This window comes from Nicotiana attenuata, unplaced genomic scaffold (genome assembly GCF_001879085.1).
Source record: "Nicotiana attenuata strain UT unplaced genomic scaffold, NIATTr2, whole genome shotgun sequence".
NCBI classification, from domain to species: domain Eukaryota; kingdom Viridiplantae; phylum Streptophyta; class Magnoliopsida; order Solanales; family Solanaceae; genus Nicotiana; species Nicotiana attenuata.
Genome location: NW_017671671.1, coordinates 89043 through 115527, shown reverse-complemented (window position 1 = coordinate 115527; position 26485 = coordinate 89043). Strand labels below are relative to the sequence as shown.

Below are 26485 nucleotides of genomic sequence, written 5' to 3'. Positions count from 1 at the left end.
GTTGGTTTTGGACTGCTGAAGTATGGGTTCAAAACTTACCAGAACATCTCCTGTCTTAGTTCCCAGAGCTGGCGTACAACCGTGATTCTGTCCTTCAGAGATGGAATCTATCCAAGTACATATGACTTCAATCAGACAGAATTAAAAAGATCAGCACAATGCTCAAAACAGGATGCAATGAGCACCACATCGACATATTCTTAACAATGAAAACACAATTAAAAATACTTCTTAGTTTGATGAAGTAATAAAGTATTATAATGGGAGCATCCAAAAGTATGAAAACGGGGCAGCTCCTACACAAACCACAACAACATTGTGCTTACATCAATCACAAGATCACGCTGTCTGTCACTCTTTTTGACATCCGAAGAGAGTGCTTGAATACTTTCATAACTTTGAATGAGTGGCAAATTTTTAAGACCTACAGCTTTTCTAAATACAGCAGTAGAGTAGTCATAAAAATATATGTAAAGGGGCTATAGGTTTGCCACACATGAAAAGTAAAGCACTCAAAACTGCTAAAGACAGAAACATGAAAACAATCCTTAACGACATGCCTAGACACTCCTTTGCTCTACAAAGTAACATGCCACAATATCATGCAACACATAAAGTCCATGGACAACAAGCAAATGACTTCAACATGTGACATCTAAGTCATGGCTTGTGAAGCTCAGCCAATATCATTCATATAAACATGAAAAAAGCTGAAAGCATACAAAATCTTCTTGTTGTTGGCAAATTCTATATTCTGATAAGAGGACAATTTGCAATGTTGGAAGTTGCATTAGCTTTATAAACAATTTTAATATGATGTATACATATACACGTATTAGTTTGTGTCTGAAGAATGAATTTGATTTCCTTAATATTTTGATAGCAACAAAGCACAATAAAAAAAATACTTCCACATAAGCCCGACTCAGAAATATTAACGAGCTGATCAGCAAGGTTGTAAATAGCTAGTAAATAGGATTCAAAAAATGCTTACTAAGAGTGGCAGACTTCTCCAGATCCGAAGGATGTTAGAAAATATAACAGAATATAGGAACGAAATAATTAGGCTTTGATAGTGTAGTCACTGTCCTTAAGGAATTTAAGTCTCCCAATTTCATTGCTGCAGGGATTATGGCAGAATTCCTCCAGGATTTTACAAAGCCTCTGAAATTCGAGCACCAGCAATTAACTCGAATTTCCACTTGAACAAATTTTTTGTGAATTGAAGATAGCAGAAAACAAGAAGATACTTTGTTGCTTTTTCTGATGATTTTCGTTTTGGAGAGGCAAAGGGTATGTATAAACCCTTTAGGTATCTGTTAGGACTAACAGACTCAACCTTTGCCAATAGGCACCTTTTAAAAATAAAAGTCACCTCTTTTCAAAATTAAAACGTTTTAATTTATTAATTAATAAAATTAATAGATGACTAAAAGAAATAAATTCCGGGCTATTTAATTGTCCCAAGTGCCCAATCTTGACTATTAATAATATAGCCAAATTCTAGTTTCCCTCCAAAACATCTTTGAATTATTCAAATCATGTAAGACAAAGAAGTGCTTTTAAACACTTCTTCCTTTCTTTCTTTTTCCAATGAGGGACAAAGCAACCTCTTCTCAAATACTCCCATCAAAACACTAACTAATATAATAAAGGAGTCCATAGAACAGCAGAAATATACCTTTAATAAGGCTCTGTCCGGCACGATGCACGGATTGTGATGGCTCTACCAAATTAATTCTATTCAATGACCGTGGCCACACTTACACAATTGAGCAACTTATCAAACCAAAGGTTCAACCAAAATTAACATATAGATATGACAATTATCAAAAGAAATCAACTACACACAATATCAATAATCTTCTCACCAAAATGCAGAACCAGTCCCAGCCCCAAAATCCAACACCTTAGCTGGTGAAAACCCAGGCAACCTTCTACGCACCTAGAGAGAAAACGCATAAAAGCAATCACTTTTAGCAACCAAATTCATATTCATGTTTCAAAATCCAAATTTTAGAAAATTCATCTGAAATAGAGAACAAAACAGGAATGTTATAAAGCATTTCAACGGGATGTCATATTTGTTTGCCTCACTAACCACTCTATAAAGAGCCACTGTTTCATCCTCCCTATACTTGAGGTCGATGTCACCATAAGCGTTTTTTATTTTCCACCGCTGCGAACATTCAATAGACTTGGGAGGATCTTACTCGAGCTCCTTCAAATTCACTTCTTTTATTTGGCTGAATGATTCTGATAACCTCAACACTTTTCTCTTCATATGTGGCTCCTCTTGCGCTGCAACAAATTAGATCCACCCGAAAGACAACGTTAGATCGTGATCTAATATCCCAAACTAGTTGGGGCTGACTCTTCTTGATTTGCAATAAGTATGCCCGGCCGTAACACAAAATTTTAGAGTGAGATCACACAGAAGCGTGTCAATCAATCAATCAACTGCATGTCAATCCCAAACTAGTTGGGGTCGGCACCCTAGCTCTTAAATAAGTAGATCAAGCGCAAACACAAAAATTTAGTGAGAGATCAAATAGAAATATACTCAATCATCAATCAACTATGCCTTCAATCTCTAACCAGTTGAGTTCTCCTCTTAAAATGCAATAATAGACCCAACCCAAGCATAAAATTTTAGATGAGAGCAAATAAAAGCATTTCAACCATTCAACTATGCCTCGGTCTCAAATTAGTTGGAGTCGCCTACACAAGTCATCTCATCTATTCCATTTTCTTTGGGGTCATTGGTAGGATGTGACTAAATGGGCAGAGTATTGGCCTAATATAATCCCAAAAGTATCACTCTTGATTTAACTTTATTCCCGAAATATAACCTTTGTTAGAAAAAAACTTTAAACATAAATTGAGAACTTTTTCAATTTCGGACTTAAAATGGAAATTTGATGTTTTATGAAAATTTGGAACGAATCATGAATTTTGAGGCTTAATTTGATGTATATGATGTTATTTTGGCGATTTGATCACACGAATAGGTCCGTAGGATGTTTTTGAGGTTGTGTATATGTTTGGTTTGGAGCCCCGAGAGCTCGGGTAAGTTTTGGATAGGCCGTGAGTGCATTTTGAACATTTGAAAAATTGTTGGTATGATCAGACCTGCAGGCTTCGCATCGCAAATGCGAGCTCACAAATGCGAAAAGCCTCCATGGTGCCTGGGATCGCAAATGCGATCTGTGTCTCGCAAATGCGATGAAAGTTCCGCAAATGCGAAGATTCGGGATTTGGGCAGGGTTCGCAAATGCGAACTTTTTCTCGTAATTCCCATACTAGCAGGGTCGGGGTTCGCAATTGCGAACCCCAGTTCGCAATTCCCATATCTTCAACCTGCATTTTTCATACTTAGCCGAATTTTTCACCATTTTCTTCATTCTTTCAAAACCCAAACACACTTAGGCGATTTTTCAAGAACAAGACTTCTTCCAAATCATTTGTAAGTTAGTTTTTACTCAATTCCTTCAATCATTAACATCATTTAACATGTTTTTAACTTAAAATCAAAGATTTCCATGGGTAAAATTGGGGGTTTTTTGGTAGAACTTAGGTTTTTCAAAAATTAGCGATTTGGACCTCAATTTGAGGTCCGATTACAAAACAAATCATAGATATGGATTCGTGGGAGAATGCGTAATCGGGTTTTGGTTCGAACCTCGGGTTTTGACCACGTGGGCCCGGGGGTGTTTTTGAACTTTTTGGGCAAAACTTTGGGAAATTCATTTTTATGCATTCAAATTGATTTAATTAGCATTTATTGATGTAATTAAGTAACTTGTGACTAGATCCGAGTGGATTTGTGGTGGAATCGAGGGGTAAAGCCATAGTTAAGGCTTGAGTTGAATTCAAAGCATCGAGGTAAGTGTCTGGTCTAACTCTAGCTTGAGGGATTAGGAGTTGAGTCCTATTTGCTACTTGTTTTATGTCGAGTACGACGTATAGGCATGGTGACGAGTATCTATACGTTGGTGTCTAGCATGACCGTGAGTCTATAAATTGTAAATATCTTGATTCATGTTATATTTTCATGCCTTAGAGATGATTTCAAGTTGTTGTGAAATATTTGTGGAGAGGATTATGACTTTTGAATGTTGAAGAGCATTGGCTCAAGTTATTTTATGAATTGAGGAAGCATATGAATTATTGTACCTTTTGGAGAATTGGCTCAAGTTATTCAATGAATTGAGAAAGTATATGAATTATTGTGCCCTTTGGAGCATTGGATCAAGTGGTAATGAGAGTGATGAGATGAAAGTGAAAGAAAGAGGAAGAATCATTAATTGTACCCTTGCCGGGTTGTTTTTGTCTATTGATTATCTCCCTTGCCGGGATGTGAATGTTATTGATGTTGTACCCTTGCCGGGATTTAACTATTTACTTGTGTTCCCTTGCCGGGATTTCTATTATTGTTTCTTTACTCCCTTGCCCCTTGTTTGTGATTGTTATTTGGGCGAGGGTGAGTGTTAAAGAACGAAGGGTGATGCCGTGCATTGTTTGCTATAGTGAGGAAAGAGAGTAAAGCACGAAGGGTGATGTCGTGCCGCACGATGTACCATTCCGTGCCTATTATATTGATTTCATGGTGAGGAAAGAGTGTAAAGCACGAAGGGTGTGTCGTGCCGTACGATGTACCATTCCGTACCGATATTCATTGATTATATGGTGAGGAAAACAGAGTAAAAGCACGAAGGGTGATACCGTGTACTTTATATGATTGATTTGGTGAGAACGAGAGTAAAAGCATGAAGGGTGATGCCGTGCAACCATTGATTTCTTACTCTTGTTGATATTCTAGTTGTACAGTTTCATTCCTTATTCGGTGTTTCTATATCTGAACTGTTATTTTCCCCACAGCATGTTCCCTCCCTTAGTGACTGGTTATTTTCTGAATTTCTATTCCGTAGCATATATATATATATATATATATATAGAACAACACAAGTTTGATTGGTAGTCTGGTCCTAGCCTCGTCACTACCTCGCCGGGGTTAGGCCAGGCACTTACCAGCACATGGGGTCGGTTGTGCTGATGCTACACTCTGAACTTATATGCAGATACCGGAGCAGCATTCGGAGTGCAGCAGTAGTCTGGGAGTGAGCCTTCAGTCCAGTGAGATACTAAGGTAGCCTTGCAGGCGTCCGCGGGCCCGGCTTCTCCTTTATCTTTCATTTCAGTCTGTTATCTCTTGTATTCGAGACAAATAGTTTACATTTTCTTTCAGACATTGTATTTAGTAAATCTTAGTAGTGCATGAGTATGTGACTCCAGATTTTGGGTAGAGGCTTATGATATATCTTCCGCATTATTATTTCAGTTTTCTTTAAATTTAAGACTTCCGCTTATCTGTTTAAATTTTGATGTTTCATATTATTATCGATAATTGTGAAAGAAGTAATTGGTTAATGAAAATGATAGTTATAGGTTGGCTTGCCTAGCTCTCAATAGTAGGCGCCATCACGATCCCCGAAGGTTGGGAAATCCGTGTCGTGACAAGTTGGTATGAGAGCACTAGGTTACATAGGTCTCACAACTCACGGACAAACTTAGTAGAGTCTGAGGGATCGGTATGGAGACATTTGTATTTATCCCCCAGAGGCTACAGAGTTAGGAAAACTTCACATTTGTTCTTTCTTGTCGTGCGGTTCTGTTTCTCAATACTGATTGCCTTTCTACTCTATTCTTTCGCAGATGGCGAGAACACGGGCTTCCTATCTACCGCTCAGCAGCCCGAGCCCCCAGCAGCAGATTCCACGAGGGGCAGAGGGCGAGGGCAAGGACGTGCTAGTGGACGAGGTAGGGGCAGAGCTCAGCCCCGAGCAGCAACCCTAGTGGCGGAGTCTCAGGTTGATTTTGACGAGGAGGTTCCAGCCCCAGCAGCTCCGGTGGGCCCAGCTCAGGTCCTAGAGGGGTTTATTGCCACCCCGGTTCTTCAGGACGCTCTGGTCCGATTGGTGGGCCTCATGGAAAGTGTCACCCGAGCAGGGTTGCTTCCAGTAGCACCAGCCACTTCTCAGGCTGGAGGAGGGGCTCAGACTCCTGCTATACGTACTCCAGAGCAGGTAGCTCCCCAGGTTCAGGTTCCAGTGGTTCAGCCAGCTGTAGCAGTTCAGCCGGGTGTAGTGGCTCAGACTGGCGATGGAGCGGCTATGTCCGTCGATGCTCTGTGGAGACTGGATAGGTTCACTACTACATTCGGCGGTGCTTCTTCATAGGATCCTCAGGATTTCTTATATAGCTGCCACGAGGTTCTCAGGAACATGGGCATTATTGAAACCAATGGGGTCGACTTTGCTACCTTTCGCCTATCTGGATTCGCCAAGACTTGGTGGAGAGATTATTGCTTAGCCAGGCCAGCAAGGTCGCCATCTTTGACTTGGGAGCAGTTTACATATTTGTTTCTGGAGAAGTTTCTCCCCGTTACCCAGAGAGATGCCTTTCGGAGGCAGTTTGAGCGCCTCCAGCAGGGTTCCATGACTGTTACCCAGTATGAGACCAGGTTCATCGATCTAGCTCGCCATGCTCTTGTCATACTTCCCACCGAGAGAGGGGGTGAGGAGGTTTATTGATGGATTGATCTGGCCGATTCGTCTCCAGATGGCTAGGGAGACTGGGAGTAAGATCAGCTTTCAGGAGGCGGCCAATGTGGTTCGTAGAGTTGAGATGGTTCTGTCACAGGGAGGTGGTCATGGGTCGGATAAGAGGCCCCGTCATGCAGGCAGATTTAGTGGTACCTCGTCTGGAGGTAGGGATTCTTATGGTAGAGGCCATCCTCCTAGGCCCTTTCAGTTAGCTCTTCAGGTTTCTCACGGCGCTTCAGGTAGCCGTGGTCCTCCGGTACAGTATTCTGATCTGCAGTCTTTCAGTGCACCACCAGCGCCTATCAGTGCACCACCGCTTCAAAGTTTCCGAGGTGGTCGTTCAGGTCAACAGGGTCAGACTCAATATCCTCAATAGCAGAGGTCTTGCTACACTTGTGGTGATCCGGGTCACATTGCCAGGTATTATCCTCGAGCACCGGGTATTTCTCAGCATCAGGGTTCTCGTGCCATAGTTCAAGCACCAGGTATTCCGCAGCCCGCCCAGCCATCTAGAGGTGGGGGTAGAGGTGCTAGAGGTGGAGGTAGAGGTCCTAGAGGTAGAGCTCAGGCCGTCAGGGGTGGAGGCCAGCCAGCAGCAGGCCGTCCTAGAGAGGCAGTTCATGGTGGTAGGGCCCAGCCCCGATGTTATTCCCTTCCAAGTAGGCCCAAGGCTGAGTCTTCAGATGTAGTCATTACAGGTACTATTCTGGTTTGTGATAGAGATGCTTCGGTGCTATTTGATCCAGGCTCTACGTATTCGTATGTGTCATCTTATTTTGCACCGTACCTGGTCATGCCTAGTGATTCATTGAGTATTCCTGTTTATGTGTCTACACCGGTGGGTGATTTTATTGTGGTCGACCGGGTTCATCGTTCTTGTGTTGTGGTGATTTGGGGTCTTGAGACCCGTGTTGATTTGTTGCTTTTAGACATGGTCGACTTCGATGTTATATTAGGAATGGATTGGTTATCCCCGTACCATGCTACTTGGATTGCCATGCCAAGACCGTGACCTTAGCCTTACCAGATTTGCCCCGTTTAGAGTGGAGAGGGACTCCTGGTCATTCCACTCGCACTGTTATCTCGTATGTGAAGGCTCGACATATGGTCGAGAAGGGGTGTTTGGCCTATTTGGCTTATGTTCGCGATTCCAGTGCTTAAGGTCCCCTCTATTGATTCTGTGCCCATTGTTCGGGAGTTCCCTAAGGTTTTCCCTTCAGACCTGCCGGTTATGCCGCCCGACAGGGATATCGACTTTTGTATTGATCTGGCTCCGGGCACCCAGCCCATTTCTATCCCGCTGTATCGCATGGCCCTGCCAGAGTTGAAAAAGTTAAAGGATCAGTTGCAGGATTTGCTGGAGAAGGATTTCATTAGACCCAGCGTTTCGCCTTGGGGTGCACCGGTGTTGTTTGTGAAGAAAAAGAAGAAGGATGGATCGATGAGGATGTGCATTGATTACCGGCAATTGAACAAAGTTACAATCAATAACAAGTATCCACTGCCGAGGATTGATGATTTGTTCGACCAGCTTCAGGGTGCCAAGGTATTTTCAAAGATAGACTTGAGATCTGGCTACCATCAGTTGAGGATTAGAGCATCCGATGTCCCTAAGACAGCTTTCCGCACTCGGTACGGGCATTATGAGTTCTTGGTTATGTCATTCGGGTTGACCAATGCCCCCGCAACGTTTATGGAGTTGATGAACCGAGTGTTCAGGCCTTATTTGGACTTGTTCGTGATAGTCTTTATTGATGATATTCTGATATACTCCCGCAGCCAGGAGGAGCACGAGCGGCACCTCAGAGTGGTTCTTCAGACTCTGAAGGATAGTCAGTTATATGCTAAGTTCTCGAAGTGTGAGTTCTGGTTGAGTTCGGTTGCATTCCTGGGTCATGTTGTATCAGCAGAGGGTATTCAGGTTGATCCAAAGAAGATTGAGGCAGTCAAGAACTGGCCTCGACCAGCATTAGCTACAGAGATTCGGAGTTTCTTAGGGTTGGCAGGCTACTATCGTCGGTTCGTGGAGGGGTTCTCGTCTATTGCAGCCCCGATGACCAGGTTGACCCAGAAGGGTGCCCAGTTCAGATGGTCGGACGAGTTTGAGGCGAGCTTTCAAAAGCTCAAGACATCTATGACTACGGTACCAGTATTGGTTTTGCCCACAGGTTCAGGGCCTTATACAGTCTATTGTGATGCTTCCCGTATTGGGCTTGGTGCAGTATTGATGTAGGATAGAAGAGTCATTGCCTATGCTTCGAGGCAGCTGAAGATTCACGAGAAGAATTATCCGGTTCATGATCTAGAGTTGGCAGCCATTGTTCATGCATTGAAGATTTGGAGGCATTATCTATACGGCGTGACGTGTGGGGTGTACACTGATCACAAAAGTCTTCAGTATCTGTTCAAGCAAAAGGCGTTGAATTTGAGGCAGAGAATGTGCTTAGAGTTGTTGAAAGATTATGATGTTACTATCTTATATCACCCGGGGAAGACCAATGTGGTGGCCGATGCTTTGAGTAGGAAGTCAGCCAGCATGGGTAGTCTTGCTTATATTCCGGTCAGCTAGAGAACGTTTGCTTTGGATGTTCAGGCCTTGGCCAATCGATTCGTGAGGTTGGATATTTCTGAGCCTAGTCAGGTGTTAGCTTGCACGGTCGCTCGTTCTTCATTATTGGAGCGTATCCGTGATCGGTAGTTTGATGATCCCTATTTATGTGTCCTTAGAGACACGGTGCAGCGTGGAGGTGCCAAGCAGGTGACTTTAGAGGATGATGCAGTTTTGAGATTGCAGGGGCGAGTTTGTGTGTCCAATGTTGATGGGATTCGAGAGTTGATCTTAGCGGAGGCCCATAGTTCCCGATATTCTATTCATCCGGGCGCCGCGAAGATGTATCAAGATTTGCGGCAGCATTATTGGTGGCGTAGAATGAAGAAAGATATTGTTACATATGTGGCTCGATGTTTGAACTGTCAGCAGGTTAAGTATGAGCACCAGAGTCCTGGTTGATTGTTTCAGAGGATTGAGCTTCCCGAGTGGATGTGGGAGAGGATCACCATGGATTTCGTTACTAGACTTTCGCTGACTCGGAAGAAGTTCGACGCAGCTTGGGTCATTGTTGATAGGCTGACCAAGTCAGCACATTTTGTTCCTGTGGCAGTCTCCTATTCGTCCGAGAGGTTAGCTGAGATCTACATCCGGGAGATTGTTCGCCTTCATGGTGTGCCGGTATCTATCATTTCGGACCGGGGTACCCAGTTTACCTCGCGCTTCTGGAGAGCAGTTCAGCGAGAGTTGGGCACCCAGGTGGAGTTGAGTACAGCATTTCATCCCCAGACGGACGGCCAGTCCGAGCGGACTATTCAGATTCTAGAGGATATGTTCCGAGCCTGTGTCATTGATTTTAGAGGCTCGTGGGACCAGTTTTCGCCTTTAGCAGAGTTCGCCTACAACAACAGCTACTAGTCGAGTATTCAGAAGGCTCCTTATGAGGCATTGTATGGTAGGCGATGTCGATCTCCGGTTGGATGGTTTGAGCCGGGGGAGGCTCGATTATTGGGTACGGATCTGGTTTAGGAGGCCTTGGACAAGGTCAGGATTATTCAGGATAGACTTCGTACGGCTCAATCCAGGCAGAAGAGTTATGCAGACCGCAAGGTTCGAGATGTGGATTTTATGGTTGGTGAGCGGGTATTTCTCCGAGTGTCGCCTATGAAGGGCGTGATGAGATTCGGGAAGAAGGGCAAGCTTAGCCCTAGGTTCATTAGTCCATTTGAGATTCTCGATCGAGTGGGAGAGGTGGCTTATAGACTTACATTGCCGCCTAGCTTATCAGCTGTGCATCCAGTGTTTCACGTGTCCATGCTTCGGAAGTATCACGGCGATCCATCCGACGTGTTAGATTTCAGCACTGTCCAGTTGGACAAGGATCTGTCTTATGAGGAGGAGCCGGTGGCTATTCTAGACCGGCAGGTTCGACAGTTGAGGTCGAAGAGTTGTCCTTCTGTGCGTGTTCAGTGGAGAGGTCAGCCTCCTAAGGCATCGACCTGGGAGTCCGAGTCTGATATGCGGAGCCGTTATCCTCATCTATTTCCCGACTCAGGTACTTCTTTCTTTTGTCCGTTCGAGGACGAACGGTTATTTTAGAGGTGGAGAATGTGACGACCCAAAGGATCATCACCTGTTTCCTTATTCAATCTGTGTCTCCGAGGCTTTGAAAACCTCATTTAGGGTTTCCTCGATTTGCGTGCGCAGTCTGGGCGTGTAGCCGGAAAGCTTAAATATGAATTCTGTGAGAAAAATGCTAAGTTTTGATATTAAATTGAACAAATTTGACTTCGGTCAACATTTTGGGTAAACAGACCCGGACCCGTGATTTGACGGTCTCAGAGGATCCGCAGGAAAATATGGGACTTGGGTGTATGCCCGGAATCGAATTCCGAGGTCCCAAGCCCGAGAAATGAATTTTTGAGTAAAATTGTTTTCTGAAAATAATTAAGAAAATTGGAAATGAAATTTGATTAGAAGACTATGGTATCGGGCTCGTATTTTGGTTTCGGCACCCGGTACAAGTCTTATATATGATTTAAGATGTTTCTGTAAAGTTTGGTTGAAAACGGACGTCGTTTGACGTGTTTCGGACTTAAAATGGAAATTTGATGTTTTATGAAAATTTGGAAGGAATCATGAATTTTCAGGCTTAATTTGATCGTAAATGCGATCTGTGTCTCGCAAATGTGAACATCGCAAATGCGATGAAAGTTCCGCAAATGCGAAGGTTCGGGATTTGGGCAGGGTTCGCAAATGCGAACTTTTTCTCCCAATTCCCATACCAGCAGGGATTGCGAACCCCAGTTCGCAATTCCCATATCTGCAACCTGTATTTTTCATACTTAGCCGAATTTTTCACCATTTTCTTCATTCTTTCAAAATCCAAACACACTTAGGCGATTTTTCAAGAACAAGACTTCTTCCAAATCATTTGTTAGTTAGTTTTTACTCAATTCCTTCAATCATTTAACATGTTTTTAACTTAAAATCAACGATTTCCATGGGTGAAATTGGGGATTTTGGGTAGAACTTAGGTTTTTCAAAAATTGGGGATTTGGACATTGAGGTCCGATTTCAAAACAAATCATAGATATGGATTCGTTGGGGAATGGGTAACCGGGTTTTGGTTCGAACCTCGGGTTTTGACCACGTGGTCCCGGGGGCAATTTTGGACTTTTTGGGAAAAACTTTGGGAAATTCATTTTTATGCATTCAAATTGATTCAGTTAGCATTTATTGATGTAATTAAGTAACTTGTGACTAGATTCGAGTGGATTTGTGGTGGAATCGAGGGATAAAGCCATAATGGAGGCTTGAGTTGAATTCAAAGCATCGAGGTAAGTGTCCGGTCTAACTCTAGCTTGAGGGATTAGGAGTTGAGTCCTATTTGCTACTTGTTTTATGTCGAGTACGACGTATAGGCATGGTGACGAGTATCTATACGTTGGTGTCTAGCATGACCGTGAGTCTATGAATTGTGAATAGCTTGATTCATGTTATACATTTCATGCCTTAGAGATGATTTCTAGTTGTTGTGAAATATTTGTGGAGAGGATTATGACTTTTGAACGTTGAAGAGCATTGGCTCAAGTTATTTTATGAATTGAGGAAGCATATGAATTATTGAACCTTTTGGAACATTGGCTCAAGTTATTCTATGAATTGAGAAAGTATATGAATTATTGTGCCCTTTGGAGCATTGGCTCAAGTGATAATGAGAGTGATGAGATGAAAGTGAAAGAAAGAGGAAGAATCATTAATTGTACCCTTGCCGGGTTGTTTTTGTCTATTGATTATCTCCCTTGCCGGGATGTAAATGTTGTACCCTTGCCGGGATTTAACTATTTACTTGTGTTCCCTTGCCGGAATTTCTATTATTATTTGTTTACTCCCTTTCCCCCTTGTTTGTGATTGTTATTTGGGCGAGGATGAGTCTTAAAGCATGAAGAGTGATGCCGTGCATTATTTGCTATTGTGAGAAAAGAGAGTAAAGCACGAAGGGTGATGTCGTGCCGCACAATATACCATTCTGTGCCTATTATATTGATTTCATGGTGAGGAAAGAGTGTAAAGCACGAAGGGTGATGATGTGCCGTACGATGTACCATTTCGTACCGATATTCATTGATTATATAGTGAGGAAACAGAGTAAAAGCATGAAGGGTGATGCCGTGTACTTTATATGATTGATTTGGTGAGAACGAGAGTAAAAGCATGAAGGGTGATACCGTGTGATCGTTGATTTCTTACTCTTGTTGATATTCTAGTTGTACAGTTTCATTCCTTATCCGGTGTTTCTATATCTGAACTGTTATTTTCCCCACAGCATGCTCCCCTCCCTTAGTGAATGGTTATTTTCTGAATTTCTATTCCGTACCATATATAAATATATATATATATATATATATATATATATATATATATATATATATATATATATATATATATTGAACTGCACAGGTTTGATTGGTAGTCTGGTCCTAGCCTCGTCACTACCTCGCCGGGGTTAGGCCAGGCACTTACCAGCACATGGGGTCAGTTGTGCTGATGCTACACTCTGCACTTATGTGCAGATACCGGAGCAGCATTCAGAGCGCAGTAGTAGTCTGGGAGCGAGCCTTCAGTCTAGTGAGATACCGAGGTAGCCTTGCAGGCGTACACGGGCCTGGCATCTCCTTTATCTTTCATTTCAGTCTGTTATCTCTTGTTTTCGAGACAAACAGTTTACATTTTCTTTCAGACATTGTATTTAGTAAATCTTAGTAGTTCGTGAGTATGTGACTCCAGATTTTGGGTAGAGGCTTATGATATATCTTCCGCATTATTATTTCAGTTTTCTTTAAATTTAAGACTTCCGCTTATCTGTTTAAATTTCGATGTTTCATATTATTATCGATAATTGTGAAAGAAGTAATTGGTTAATGAAAATGATAGTTATAGGTTGGCATGCCTAGCTCTCAATAGTAGGCACCATCACGATCCCCGAAGGTTGGAAAATTCGGATCGTGACACTGTACTTGGAAATGAATTGAATATGACATAGTTGATTGCTAATTATGTAAAGAGAGCCAATGAGTGTAACTAATTACTACTTTTTTATTCGTTGATATCTTATGTATGCCATAATTTCGTAAGGAACAAAAGGGTCCAACTAACATGGTGTTCATTAGCACTAGAATTCAAATCCCTATCAAGCCCGTGTTATTTAGCACATATTCTCAGCATGAATTCTATATCCAGTCCACTATAAAACCAAATCAGTACATCTCTAGACAAAGATAAAAGTTAAACCAAACACTTATCAAGCCCTTAGTACTGGGAATACCAAGCTCTAAATCTTAAAGCAAGAACTTGACAAACAAATAAGCAAACCCGATTCATAACTGTGGTGTCTGGACCAACTTGTGCGCACTTCCACTAATTCAAGGAGGTACTCCCACCAGTGCAGGTTCGTACCGGATTGCACAAATTAACCTTTTCGCCCAAAGATGCTCAAAATCAGCTTCGATGTTATCACAATTTCAACTATTGCATGGTTGAAGGAATATCTATGTTAAAAGGTGATATTTTCAGTATAATATGTAGTAATTGAGGAACTATTTCAGCAAAAAACTCTAAACGAGCACATCCGAACGATATCAATATTTAAACAAACGCGCATAAAAATGGAAAAAAAATTAAAATTTTACCTCGGAGATACTTTTTGATAGCTCTACGTAGGCGTAGAGGAACAATATGGCAACGTTCAGATTGTTTAGCTGCGGATTTAAGTGCTTCAGCGGTAAACTTTGCAACGGTTTCTAATACTATTGATGCCATTTCTGGTTGCGCTTGGCGGTTTCCGAAGAATTTCTGGCAGCTTAGAAGCGGCAAATTAGGGGTTTAACCCTTCATAGTAGGGTTTAAGGTCTCTTCCACCATGTTACATTTGGAGTAGAATGAAGATGTTGCTTGTGTTGCGCTGAGATGGGCCTGTGAGAGTAGCTTATAGAAAGGGCTACTTTCATTTCTAGCACACTATTAAAAATATAATATAAAAGATTAGCATTAATTAATGATTAACAAATATGGCAGTAAAATATTTATACATATAGCAGATTTAATTCAATTCAAATCAACAAGAATCAAGTTGTTTAAAAAGGCAGTCCTATTATTTAATATCTTTCCATATTGTTTCTTTCTATTCCATAACATGTTTTATGATTTCATTAGAAATCAAGCCATTCCGTAACAGATTTTTTCCTTTCCATACATGGACCTTTTTATATGATGTAATGTAGCAAATTATACATCTTTATATTCTGATGAAATAAAATACATATATTTTATGAAAAAATTATAATGTATGTTTGTGGTATATAAACATTAAATCATATATTTTTAGGAAAATTGATGTATAAATGCATATGTTGTTTATATATGTCTTTATATTTAAATATATATCATTGATCCATTCCATAATAAATTTTTTCCTTTTTATACATGGACCTTTTTATTCAACTTAATCCTAGCAAAATTATATATCTGTATATTCCAATGAAATAAAATACATATATTTCGTGGAAAAAAAATAATGTAAGTTTGTGGTATATTATAAATCATGTGTTTTTTTTAGGAAAAATCATGTATATATGCATATGTTATTTATACACTTATTTATATTTAAATAGATATTCTTAATATGCCATTTATACTTTGCACTAATATAACATGCATATTTGTATAAATTATCCGTATATAAATAGTATATGTGACATATTTATTTTCTTCTATATACATATTAGTGGCATGTTAATATTTTAGATTAAATTGTATGTAAGGTATATGCTAGCAATATACTTTGAATAATATCAATATAATAATGTATTATGATGTATATATATAAGTTATATATGTGGTATAAATACATATAAAAAAATATATATATGACATATTGATGGAATATTTACATTGTAAATTATCATAATATAATATACTTGAAATATATTAAAGATATATTTTGAGTTTAAATAAAATTGTACAGAAAAAAGTTTAAAACTCAAAAAAGAAAAAAATATTGAAATTCTCATTGTGCAGAGGAAATTATTTTTGAGATATTCTGCTTTCAGAATCTTTGATATATTTGGGTAAGTATTATTTATGGAAGAGAAAAAAGAAATTATGGAAGAGTGAGGGAAAAGAAAATGTAGTAAAAAGTGTATTAATGTAGAGGGATCCATTAGTTAATGGAGTTATCAATGTGAAAGTGCTAAAAAAGTAAAAAAATAGGCTGTTTTTGAAATAAACAAAGTCTACTATCATTTATGAGAATAGTTCTTAAAAAGGGACCAAGCATGTAAAAATCTCTTATAGAAACTAGTCCAATAAGAAAGGGTGATTTGCAAGAATGGCCTTGGAAGTGCATGATCTTGATATCTTTGTAATGACCCGACCGGTCGTTTTGAGCTCTAGTGCGCCGTTCAGCAGTCTGAGACCATGAGCAGCTTCACTTCAGGTATGATGACTTGTGCGCATAGTCGGAATTTTATTTCGGGAAGTTCGGAGTTGATTTGGAAAGAGAATTCTCGTTTCGGAAGCTTTAAGTTGAAAGAATAAACTAAGATTGGACTTCAGAGTAAACGACCTCGGAATCGGGTTCTGAAGGTTCCAGTTGGTTCGTATGATGATCTCGGACTTGGGCGTTTGTCCGGATCGGGTTTTGGATGACCCGGGAGCGTTTTGGTGCCTATTGTGGAAGCTAGCATTTTGGAAGAAATTTCATAAGTTTGGCTTGAAGTGCATTTCAGTGTTATCCATGTCCGTTTGGGATTCCAAGTCTGGGAGTAGCTCCGTATGGTGATTCTGGAGTTGGGAGCGCGATCGGAAGTGAATTCGGAGGTCAATAGGTCATTTTAGAGTCATTTGGCTAAAGATAGAAATTTGAAGGTTTTTGAGAAGTTTGACCGGAAGTGGACTTTTTGATATCGGGGACGGATTCTTATTCCGGAAGTTGAAGTAGGTATGTAATGTCGAATGTGACTTGTGTGCAAAATTTGAGATCAATCGGACGTGATTTGATAGGTTTCGACATCGAATGTAGAAGTTTGAAGTTCTAAAGTTCATTAAGCTTGAATTGGGGTGCGATTCATGATTTCGATGTTGTTTGATGTGATTTGAGGCCTCGAGCAGGTCCGTGTTATGTTATGGGACTGGTTTGTGTGATTGCACGGGGCCCCGGGGGCCTCGGGTGTGTTTCGGGGTAGTTTCGGATCATTTCGGGCTGTTTTAAAATAGTTGATGCTGGTATCTGGTGTTGTTCTTCGCGTTCGCGAGGAACCTCCCGCGTTCGCGAAGAAGGATTTGGCTTCAGGGACGCGAAGAAGAAAATCTCCGCTGCACGGGTCTGACTTCGGAGGCTCATATCTCGCAATCTATTAGTAATTCGAAGATGATCCAAAAATAAAAATTGTAGCCATTTGTGTCTAATTTTTAGAAAAGTGAACCATTCAGCATTTGGATTTGTGTACAAAATGTTATGGCTGGTACACTACAGGCTGTTCGGGAAGATGAAGAAGAAATTATGTTGCACAGGGCTAAATTTGGCATCTTATATCTCAAAATCTACAAGGAATTGGGAGATGACCAAAACATGAAAGTTGTAGATCTTGATGTCTAGTATTCAAAAAATTAAACCATTTATTATTTGGAGTTTTGTACGAAAAGTTATGGCCATTATACTAGAGGTTGTCTGAGGAGAGTTTCGAAAATGGTTTTTGGAATTTTTCTTCTTCGCGAACGCGATGGGGGTCTCGCGAACGCGAAGAAGAGTCGTATGGGCAGTGCATAAGTGTAAAGAAATGGGTTTGGCTCATTTCATCTCATTTCCTCCATGGGAGCCGACCTAGGAGCGATTTTGGAGCTCCATTTTCATCATCCATGTCAAGGTAAGTGATTCCCACCTATTGCAAGTTAATTACTTGGATTATATCTAGATTTTTACATGGAAAACCATGTAAATTAGTAGAAATTTTGGGATTTTGAAGAAAACCTAGGAAATTTGTATTCTTGGATTTTGACCACGATTTTGGGTATGGAATTAAGAGAACATCATATATTTGAGTTCGTGAGTTCATGGGTAAACTTTATCGTTGAAAAATTTAGGAATCCGGGCACGTGGGCCCGAGGGCAATTTTGTCAACTTTTCGATCGGGGTTAGGAATTGCTATAAATTGGATCATTAGGAGTAATTGAGTATATATTAATGGATTGGTATTATTATTGGCTAGCGTTGGAGCTTTGTGCATCGATTGGAGTCTTCGGAAGAGCGTGAAATGCCGGTTATGGATCTTCGGAGCAAGGTGAGTCTCCTTTCTAACCTTGTAAGAGGGAATTGTCCCCATAGGTGAGTTAATTGGTTATGTGCTCCTATTTGTGGGGGCTACGTACGCACGAGGTGACGAGAGTCCGTGCGTAGCTTTTATTATGCTATTGCCTAGTAGTTTAGGACCCAAAGCATGCTATACTTGGATTATTTGTGGACTTATTGACGGCTTGAATTGCTTAAATCACATCAAATTAGTAAATGAATTTCTAAACAGATAAAACATCATTTTTATTAAATGGCTAAAAGAGGATTTGCTACTTTGGATAATTGCTCCGTGTGGACTTCTTGATTGACTGTCTGTGTGTGTTTATTTTTGGAACGGGTTGAATGCCTCGGCAGATTAAATAGATGCATCTATGGTTCGCGCCGTTCGACCCTCGGCAGAAGTTTATTTTCTATTGGAGCGGGTCGTACGTCCTCGGCATGACTTGTGCATGCTTGTATTGCTTGCCTTGAGATTATTTGGGATTGATATTCGCTCTCCCCGACTTGAGATAATTGGAAACTATTGGATTATGAATCTTGAGACTTTTAATATAAAAAGGAACTTTCACCTATTCATGATTTACTTGAAATTACTGTCATTCTTAATAAATCCTTGCTTATTCGCATTAATAATATATCATTATTGGACCACTACTAAGGGTTGAAGTCGACCATCTCGTCTCTACTTCTTCGAGATTAGACGGGATACTCATTGGGTACACGTTGTTTTCGTACTCATACTACACTTCTGTGCATTTTTGTTGCACATGTATATGCATCTCTAGTGGCCTACTAGGCGTAGCAGCATGGTTGATACGGAGACATAGGTGAGCTGCACTTCTCGAGGCGACCCGCAGCCAGCAGAGTCTCTTTCAATTTTCTATATTTATTTTCTGTCCAATATTGTATTCCGGACAGTTGTTGTATTATATTATTTCCTAGAAATTGCTCATGCACTCATGACACCGGGTTTTGGGATGGTTGTAGGATTGTTCAATATTGAATTGGTTAAAGAAATTTTTCTTATTTCAATGAATTTCATTACTTGTTGTTTAAATGTATAAAAGGAACAATTTCCATAAGTTTTAAAACAAGAAGTTTCTAGTTATTGGTTGTTGGCTTGCCTGACAATGGTGTCCGGCGCCATCACGACCCTTAGTGGATTCTGGATCGTGACAACATGGTATTAGAGCACTAGGTTCCCTTAGGTCTCACGAGTCATGAGCAAGTCTAGTAGAGTCTCGCGGATCGGTACGGAGACGTCTGTACTTATCCTCGGGAGGCTACAAGGCTGTTAGGAGTACTTCCCTTCTTGATTCCTCATCGTGCGATTTGATTGCTGGAGGCTTATGCCCTTGTTTCTTTCCTAATCAATCTTCGCGATGCGAACCGCTTGTTATAAATCGAGAATTGAAGAATTGTAATGGTACTACGAACGTGGTGTGGGGGTTTCTCCCTGCGGGGTTGTGTGAGCTATTATCGTCGCCTTGTGGAAGGATATTATATTGTTTCAGCTCAGTAGCGGTACTTCTGAGAGCCTTGAGGCTAGGCACAGGTTTCCATGATGCTTATGAACGATTATTCAGCGGTATTGATATGATGGTAGGATGTTTGCCTACGTGTCGAGGCAGTGAATGGCTTGAAGGAAAGTTTACTCAGTGTATGATCTAGAGATTCGATATTTTATTCCCGGAAGGGGACAGACAATCGGGCTGAGAATGTTCAGGTTTGGGTTGATGGGGTAACAAGACTTGGTAGTTGCGGGCATGGTGGAGTTTTCTTCTATGATGAGGTGTCGTTGTCCTTATTGAATGTACTAAGTTTGCCGGTCTTATGATCTTCTACAACTCGCCTTTGGAGCAGGATATTGCGGGACAGTATTGAAGAAGCAACGGTCAGAGATCGCGGGGTGCGGTGGTTCAGGATGGAATCGGTGTTCCTAGTGTTGTTGGCTCGAGAAAGATGATCTTTGGAAAGGTTTAAAGTTAGTAGCGATTGGTGGGTTCAAGTGCTACGAAGATAGATTTTTTAAGGCAACAATTGAGCAGCAAAGTATGAGGAAGGACATGTGGGAAGTGTCAGGCGGTGTTTAAAACTTCTAGAAGGCCAGGTATAAGAAGCGCAGGTCGAGTAGTTGATCAAGAGAAGCGATTTTGCCCAAAGTGGGAGAGTGGCGGAGCTGCATAGGGGCTTGGTGGTAGGATGACTACGCGCCTTAAGGAGAGTTTGGATCGATTTGGGAATTTTAGTGATTGGTGATTGGGGTCTACGGATCTAATTTGAAGTATGGGCTAATATGCAGCAAAGAGATCGGTCGTGCGAATGTGGTTGATTATTCAGAGTATAAAAAGGGGGTTTTACAGAAAGAATCCGAGAATTTAGGCGGTTGATTGCGCAAGGTTATGTCAATAAGAGATAAGGAATTCCGGTGAGTTCCAGAGTTGTGTAATAGTGGCTTCAAGCTAAGTGGGAGAGATATGATTGGGTTGCATGGTTAACTACTTGCGAGGTTTTTTGGTTGTTAGCATATTTTTGGGTTATTTCGACTACAGGAAAAGAACATAAGTGGTGATTTGAGCAAAGGAATTGTTAAAGGGTGCTATGGTTGGCCTTATTGGCTCATGTTCAGACTTGGGGAAGGATTCAGGATTTATGCCTTGTATAGATGCGGGTTTCAAGGGAAGTGATTATGCCGGGTGCTTCGTCGAAAGGATATTCATGTGCTATTAGATTTATGGAGTTGGTCATATTTGGGGCCAAGTCAGAGCGGGTAACTCTCAGTAACGGTCCTAGTGGATTCAAGAGGTAAAGTGTGGTGCCTAATGATTTCGAGCCTATAGGTACGGTCAGGATTCAAGCTTGGTAGCAGCTTATGAGAAGAGGCCCAGGATGTTCTATGATGTCTTGACTTGCACTGTAGCATTTGGGAAATACGAAATGATTCGTGGGATTTGAGACAGCATGGCCTCATGATTCAAGGTCACTCGGGATGAGTGCGGATGGAGTGTGCTATGTGTTGAATGGAGTTGTTATTGTTTCTACGGCAATCAGGGTAAATCGAAGGAAGATAGATTGGTTAGCCATAGTTGAGTTGGCATATTGGTGGAAGAGATCAGTTCCCTCAGCGTGATCAAGTTATGCGTGTGATTTATGGCGGTACGTGTGAGGCCTGTCGGCCGCCGTAATTGATGTTATTCAGGAGTATTCTACTGTTATGGCCCGTTATGTGTAGGCGGATCCTGGAAGGGCTATGGTGGCTTAGACCACTACTTAGATGTTTGCATATTCTCGATATTGATCAAATATATATATTAAGGTCCTAATATATATATATATTGATCGAATTGAGTACTTTATAGCTGCTGATGGTATAGCATCATGATATAGAACAAGAAGAAAAGAAAAAGAAAATACTCGTAATCTTTAAAGGAACTTTTTTGTTTCCAACAAAACTCTTAAGTAGATAAATTTTGATAATAAATAGCCACGTGAAGTTGAAAAAATTCGAGAATTGAGGCGTAGATCATTTCTAAAAAAATTTAATATACCATATTAGAAATTTGTTTACTCTCATTATAGAAGTTTTAACTTAATTATAATTTAATATATAATTTATTAATTATATGCAAAATAATATATATAAACAATAATCTTCCATTTTTTTCTCTTTCCCTCCTCCTTCTCATGCCCAAAATTCTATTCGTCCCAGTAGTTGCTGATGACGTTTGCCATGGTGCAATGCTACTTCACTTGTTATATATGTATATTATTTCATATGCTTATTAGCCCTTCCATCATATTCTCTTTTATTCTTTTTTTTTTTTTTTGAAAGAGAAAAGATCGTTGTTTTTTTCTTTTTGTATTTTTGTATTTTGGAATCAATAAACTAAAGAGTAGCGAGCATATGGAATAGGAAATTTGTTAATCCATATGGAATAGGAAATTTGTTAATCCATTAAAAAATTCATTAATATCCAGGCGTCAAAATCTGTTTTTATTTGGTTTGCATGTTACAAATTATTGAGAATATCTTTTGGAGTTTATATCTCAATTTTGAGAGAATTTGATGAAGATTCAAGTTGATATTTGATTTGTATTTCAGACTGAAACTCCAAGAAAAAGACATAAATAAATTATATATTTTTCGTATATCGGGTGTACAAACGCATGCAAAACATATACAACTAGCATAATTATATACAAATTGTATGTAAATCGTAGCCTTTTGATTTAATTTTGTAAAAAAATATTAGACACAAGTTGTATATAGGATGTATGTAAATTGTAGGTTTTGATCGGATTCGGTACAACAAAAAAATTATATTCAAGTTGTATATAAATTATAGCTTTTGACCGAATTTGTTTATATTTTATAAAAAAAAAAAAAATTACTTCATGTAAATAGAAAAATTCAGATAAACCATGTAAACATTATCCTAATTTTGTATCTCCAATATTTATGCATGGTTGTGTATGTGATTGGAATAATAATAATATGTGGGCCGTAGCAACACATGTCCATGTAGGGGTGGCTAGCCTGGGACGGTGTTGGATATGGTAAGGTCAAAAACGGATAATGGAAAAACGGATAAAATATTCGACCCAACGCATATCTAATACAGATAAAAAATGAGTTAATCGGTAATAATATGGATATCCATATTATTCATGTCTTCTTGAAATATAAGCACTTTTCGGAGAGTTTCTAGTATCCCTAATTTAAGATCTCCCAATTTGAATCTATGCAAAAATAAAGGTTAAACTCATTGATTATTTATTGTTTAAGTGGATAGTATGAATCTTATTCATATTTGACCCAATTTTTTTAAATCATTATTCAACTAATTTCTTAGTGGGTATGGATGAATAATTATTTTTTAGGTAATTTACCTAGCTATACTATAATAGAAACTTATTTACCATTTTTATTAAGGTTCATACTTAATTACATTGTATATTTATATTTATTTTTTTATGTACAAAACCATAAAAAAGAAGAAAATGGAAAATTCTTTAAATTTAGCATCACATTCTCTCTCTTTCACAACCTTCCCCCCCCCCCCACCCACCCCCCCCCTCCTTCCTTAAATTTCATCTATTTTTCAAAGGACTTCACATCCCACTCCCACTCCCACATATTTACCACCCAAAATCGGTACTTCTCTCACAATGCAGGCGAAATGGCGAAAAATTTGCCTCTATAATTGCAGCAGCAAAGAGTTTTTCATTGACATCCATTAAAAAGTTTTGAAACTTTGAATTTAATATTCAGAACTTACGAATTTGTGATTGTTGGATTGGGCGTTCTTGCAAATGTCGAAGAATATACCTTGTAGTTTACATCTCAATTTTGAGAGAAATCGGTTAAGTTTTGAGTTGGTTTTAGGTAAAATTTTAGATTGAAACTCGTAGAAAATAAAGTGCAAGAATTGTATGATAAATATATCACAATTATCTTAGAATTGTGTCACAGTTGTATCAAAATTGTACATTACTTGTATCTGATACATCAATATCTAAAAAGAATATCTGATCTAATGCCAATACGATATTATATCAGTTTTTAAGTTTAGAGTTGTGATTGAAATACAAAAATAGATCACAATGTGTCACAATTTTTCAATAATATATCGCAGTTCGCATCACAATGTATGATAATTATATTGGTATTGTATCATGTATTATCTTAGGAATTAATGTATCAAATATAAGTTAGACATATTTGTGATACAAATATAATACATTTTATGATACAATTATATTTTAGGTACTGATGTATCAGATACAATTATGATACAATTCCTGCAACTTCTTCAATATGAATTTTCGCCTAAAATCAAGTATATCCTTAACCAGTCTCCCTCAAAATTGAGACATAAAATTCAAAGGATATTCTTAATCACTTGAAAGAACACCTAATCCAAACAAATCACAAAATTATAGAATCGGAATATCAAATTCAAAGCTTAAATTTTTTTTTAATTTAATGTTTAGCAGCTATATTAGTTTACATTAATAAAATTTAATGCAATAAACCATATGTATGCTGATGAGTGCCAACCATTATGTGTGATTTTTGTGGAGACCTAAAAGCTACATGAATTGATTGCATAGAATAAGAGGGAGAAAGGGGATGAGAGAATAAAAGGAAAGAATACAATTGAATACTTAATTGAAGGTATTAATAACGGATGTGAGAGCATTTTAAGGAATTGTATGTATATAAAAATTGTTAAAAAAGTTAAAAATTATTTATTGAAAACTGGAAAAAATGTTAAATAAGTCCTTATTATAGTATATAATTTTTTTTTTAAAAAAGAAAATCATTTTGCGAGCACTATGTCCATGTTTGAGCCAGATTCGAAGTCGAAACAAAGTCGAACTGTTCTGTTAGAAAGATGTTGGGCTTATCAATGGTATTCCCATCCAAATCCTAGTCAACATAGGACATATTGTACTTGTTTTAAATGTCGTCAAAGTCGACCCAATAAGCAATTGTTTTCTCTAGCCCTAGCATAGTTACATCCTCTTCTTTCTAAGCTATGGCAAACTGGGCAGAACTGCCTCGTGACCTCCTTATTCCGATTGCGCAGCGTATTAAGGTGATTGAAGATTTTATTGCTTTTGGTGTTGTATGTACTTCATGGCGAACTGCTGCCCCCAAGCATAATTTTGATGTGCTTTCGCCCCAAGTTTCGTTGCTAATGTTGGCCGATAAAGATGATGATTATCGAGAATTTTACTCTCTTTCCAAGCAAATAGTTTCACGCATATTTCTCCCCGAAGTTAGAGGACGAGCGTGTTTTACATCGGAAGGATGGATCTGCACCGCGGCATACACTGGAGAGGTAAATTTGTTGCATCCTTTTTCCCGTACCCAAATCCAACTTCCTCCACAAGAGGTCTTATTGGCTTTTGATTGTGACAATCCAGAGGGAGGATATCCGTGCATCGACCAAGCTGTGTTATCTGCTAGCCCTTCCCTTACATCTGATTATGTACTGGTGGTTTCTTTTTATGGTTATAAAAATTGTTTGGCTTTTTGGCGACCGGAGACCTTAGCTGGACTAATATGAAAATCGACAGATCTACTGTAAATGGTGGAGTTGCCAGTCTAAAATACTATAAGGGTAAATTTTATGCCGTGTATTACTCTGGCCAAGTCTGGGTTTATAATGTACCAATTGGAGAGCCACGTATTCTTGCTTGGCGTCAGGATGATATGTTTAAACGGCCGTTAGTTCAGTTCTACCTAGTAGAGGTATCAGGTGCACTATTATTGGTTACCCGATTTGCCTCAGAGGGTCCAAATGGTGGTCCTGAAACCTTGAAATTTAGAGTATTTGAATTAGATGTAATCAAAGGTGAATTGAAGGAGATTAACACCTTGGGAGAATCATCAATTTTCTTGGGCCGTAATGGAGCAAGTTATATTGACTCCTCTAAATTTATCGGAGTCAAGCGTAATCAAATATATTTTAGTGATGATTGGACCGATTATTACAGCACATTAGAAGGAGGGGGTGGAAGAGATATGGGGACTTACGATCTTGAAAGTGAAAAAAATTGATTCTTTTTATCCTGGATTGTCACTAAGTCCTATTTGCACGCCAACTTGGGTCGCACCATCATTCTGATAATGTGAATGCACTCACCTCCATGTCTTTGAGATGTTTTTTTCTCTTTGCAAGTTATTGTCTCTTTTCAGTTTGGTGATAATCTTATTTTCCAAATTAATAGTTAAGTGATCTGTTTATTTTCCTTCAATGTAATCTTGAATGTGATGTATGAATGCTGTCGTACTTGTAAGTTTCTTCAATTCACATAAACCCCGGTAAATGTTTCTTGACACTGCAAAATAGGTTGATTTTAGGCCCCACCAATAATTAACTGACATAACAATAATTCAAATACATAAAACGCAGTATAATACTGCGAATTACTTTGAAAAATTGTACACCCCAAGGTCGGACTTGCCTTATTTATAGGCGCTTCAATTTTATAAAAATTCATTCAACACTTAAACTTCAAACATACGTTTATTCTCTCTTCTCCTTATCAATCAATTTTTTACAATGTCTGAAGTGCAAAAAATAAGGGTTTCAATGTATTGGGAGGGGGGAGGGGGGTGAGATTGTGGTGGAGAATAACTCTGTGAGGTATAGCTCACCTCCACAGTGTCATGTTAAATTGCCGCTTAATATGGAGTACGATACATTGCTATCGTTGTTACGTAAAAAAAATGAGTGAGTGGAGGCGTTCGGTTAGCCTTAAAGTAACCGGTAGATTTCCTTATTCAGTGACTCCGCAGGGGTTTGCTTATTATTCTGAGTTTAACATCGAGGATGATGAAACTCATAGAGATTTTTTGCGGATTCCGGATGAATACAAGGAATTTATTGTAATAAAATTATTGAAAATGTACGTCAAGGTGGAAGACGTTCCTAGTAATGAGGGCGTACATAGCAGGGATAACCCCCA

At 39.3% G+C, this 26485-nt stretch overlaps 2 protein-coding genes and 1 pseudogene across 2 annotated transcripts; 2 read left to right on the top strand and 1 right to left on the bottom strand.

Moving 5' to 3' along the window:
• LOC109209607 overlaps positions 1 to 14549 on the bottom strand; it is a 16901-nt pseudogene extending 2352 nt beyond the window's left edge.
• Positions 14550 to 24546: 9997 nt separating this feature from the next.
• Positions 24547 to 25080, top strand: LOC109209606. The gene has a single exon (XM_019372915.1). The coding sequence runs from the start codon at positions 24547 to 24549 to the stop codon at positions 25078 to 25080; it is 534 nt and encodes a 177-aa protein (XP_019228460.1).
• Positions 25077 to 25574, top strand: LOC109209605 (putative F-box protein At1g65770). The gene has a single exon (XM_019372914.1). The coding sequence runs from the start codon at positions 25077 to 25079 to the stop codon at positions 25572 to 25574; it is 498 nt and encodes a 165-aa protein (XP_019228459.1).
• Positions 25575 to 26485: the final 911 nt, after the last annotated feature.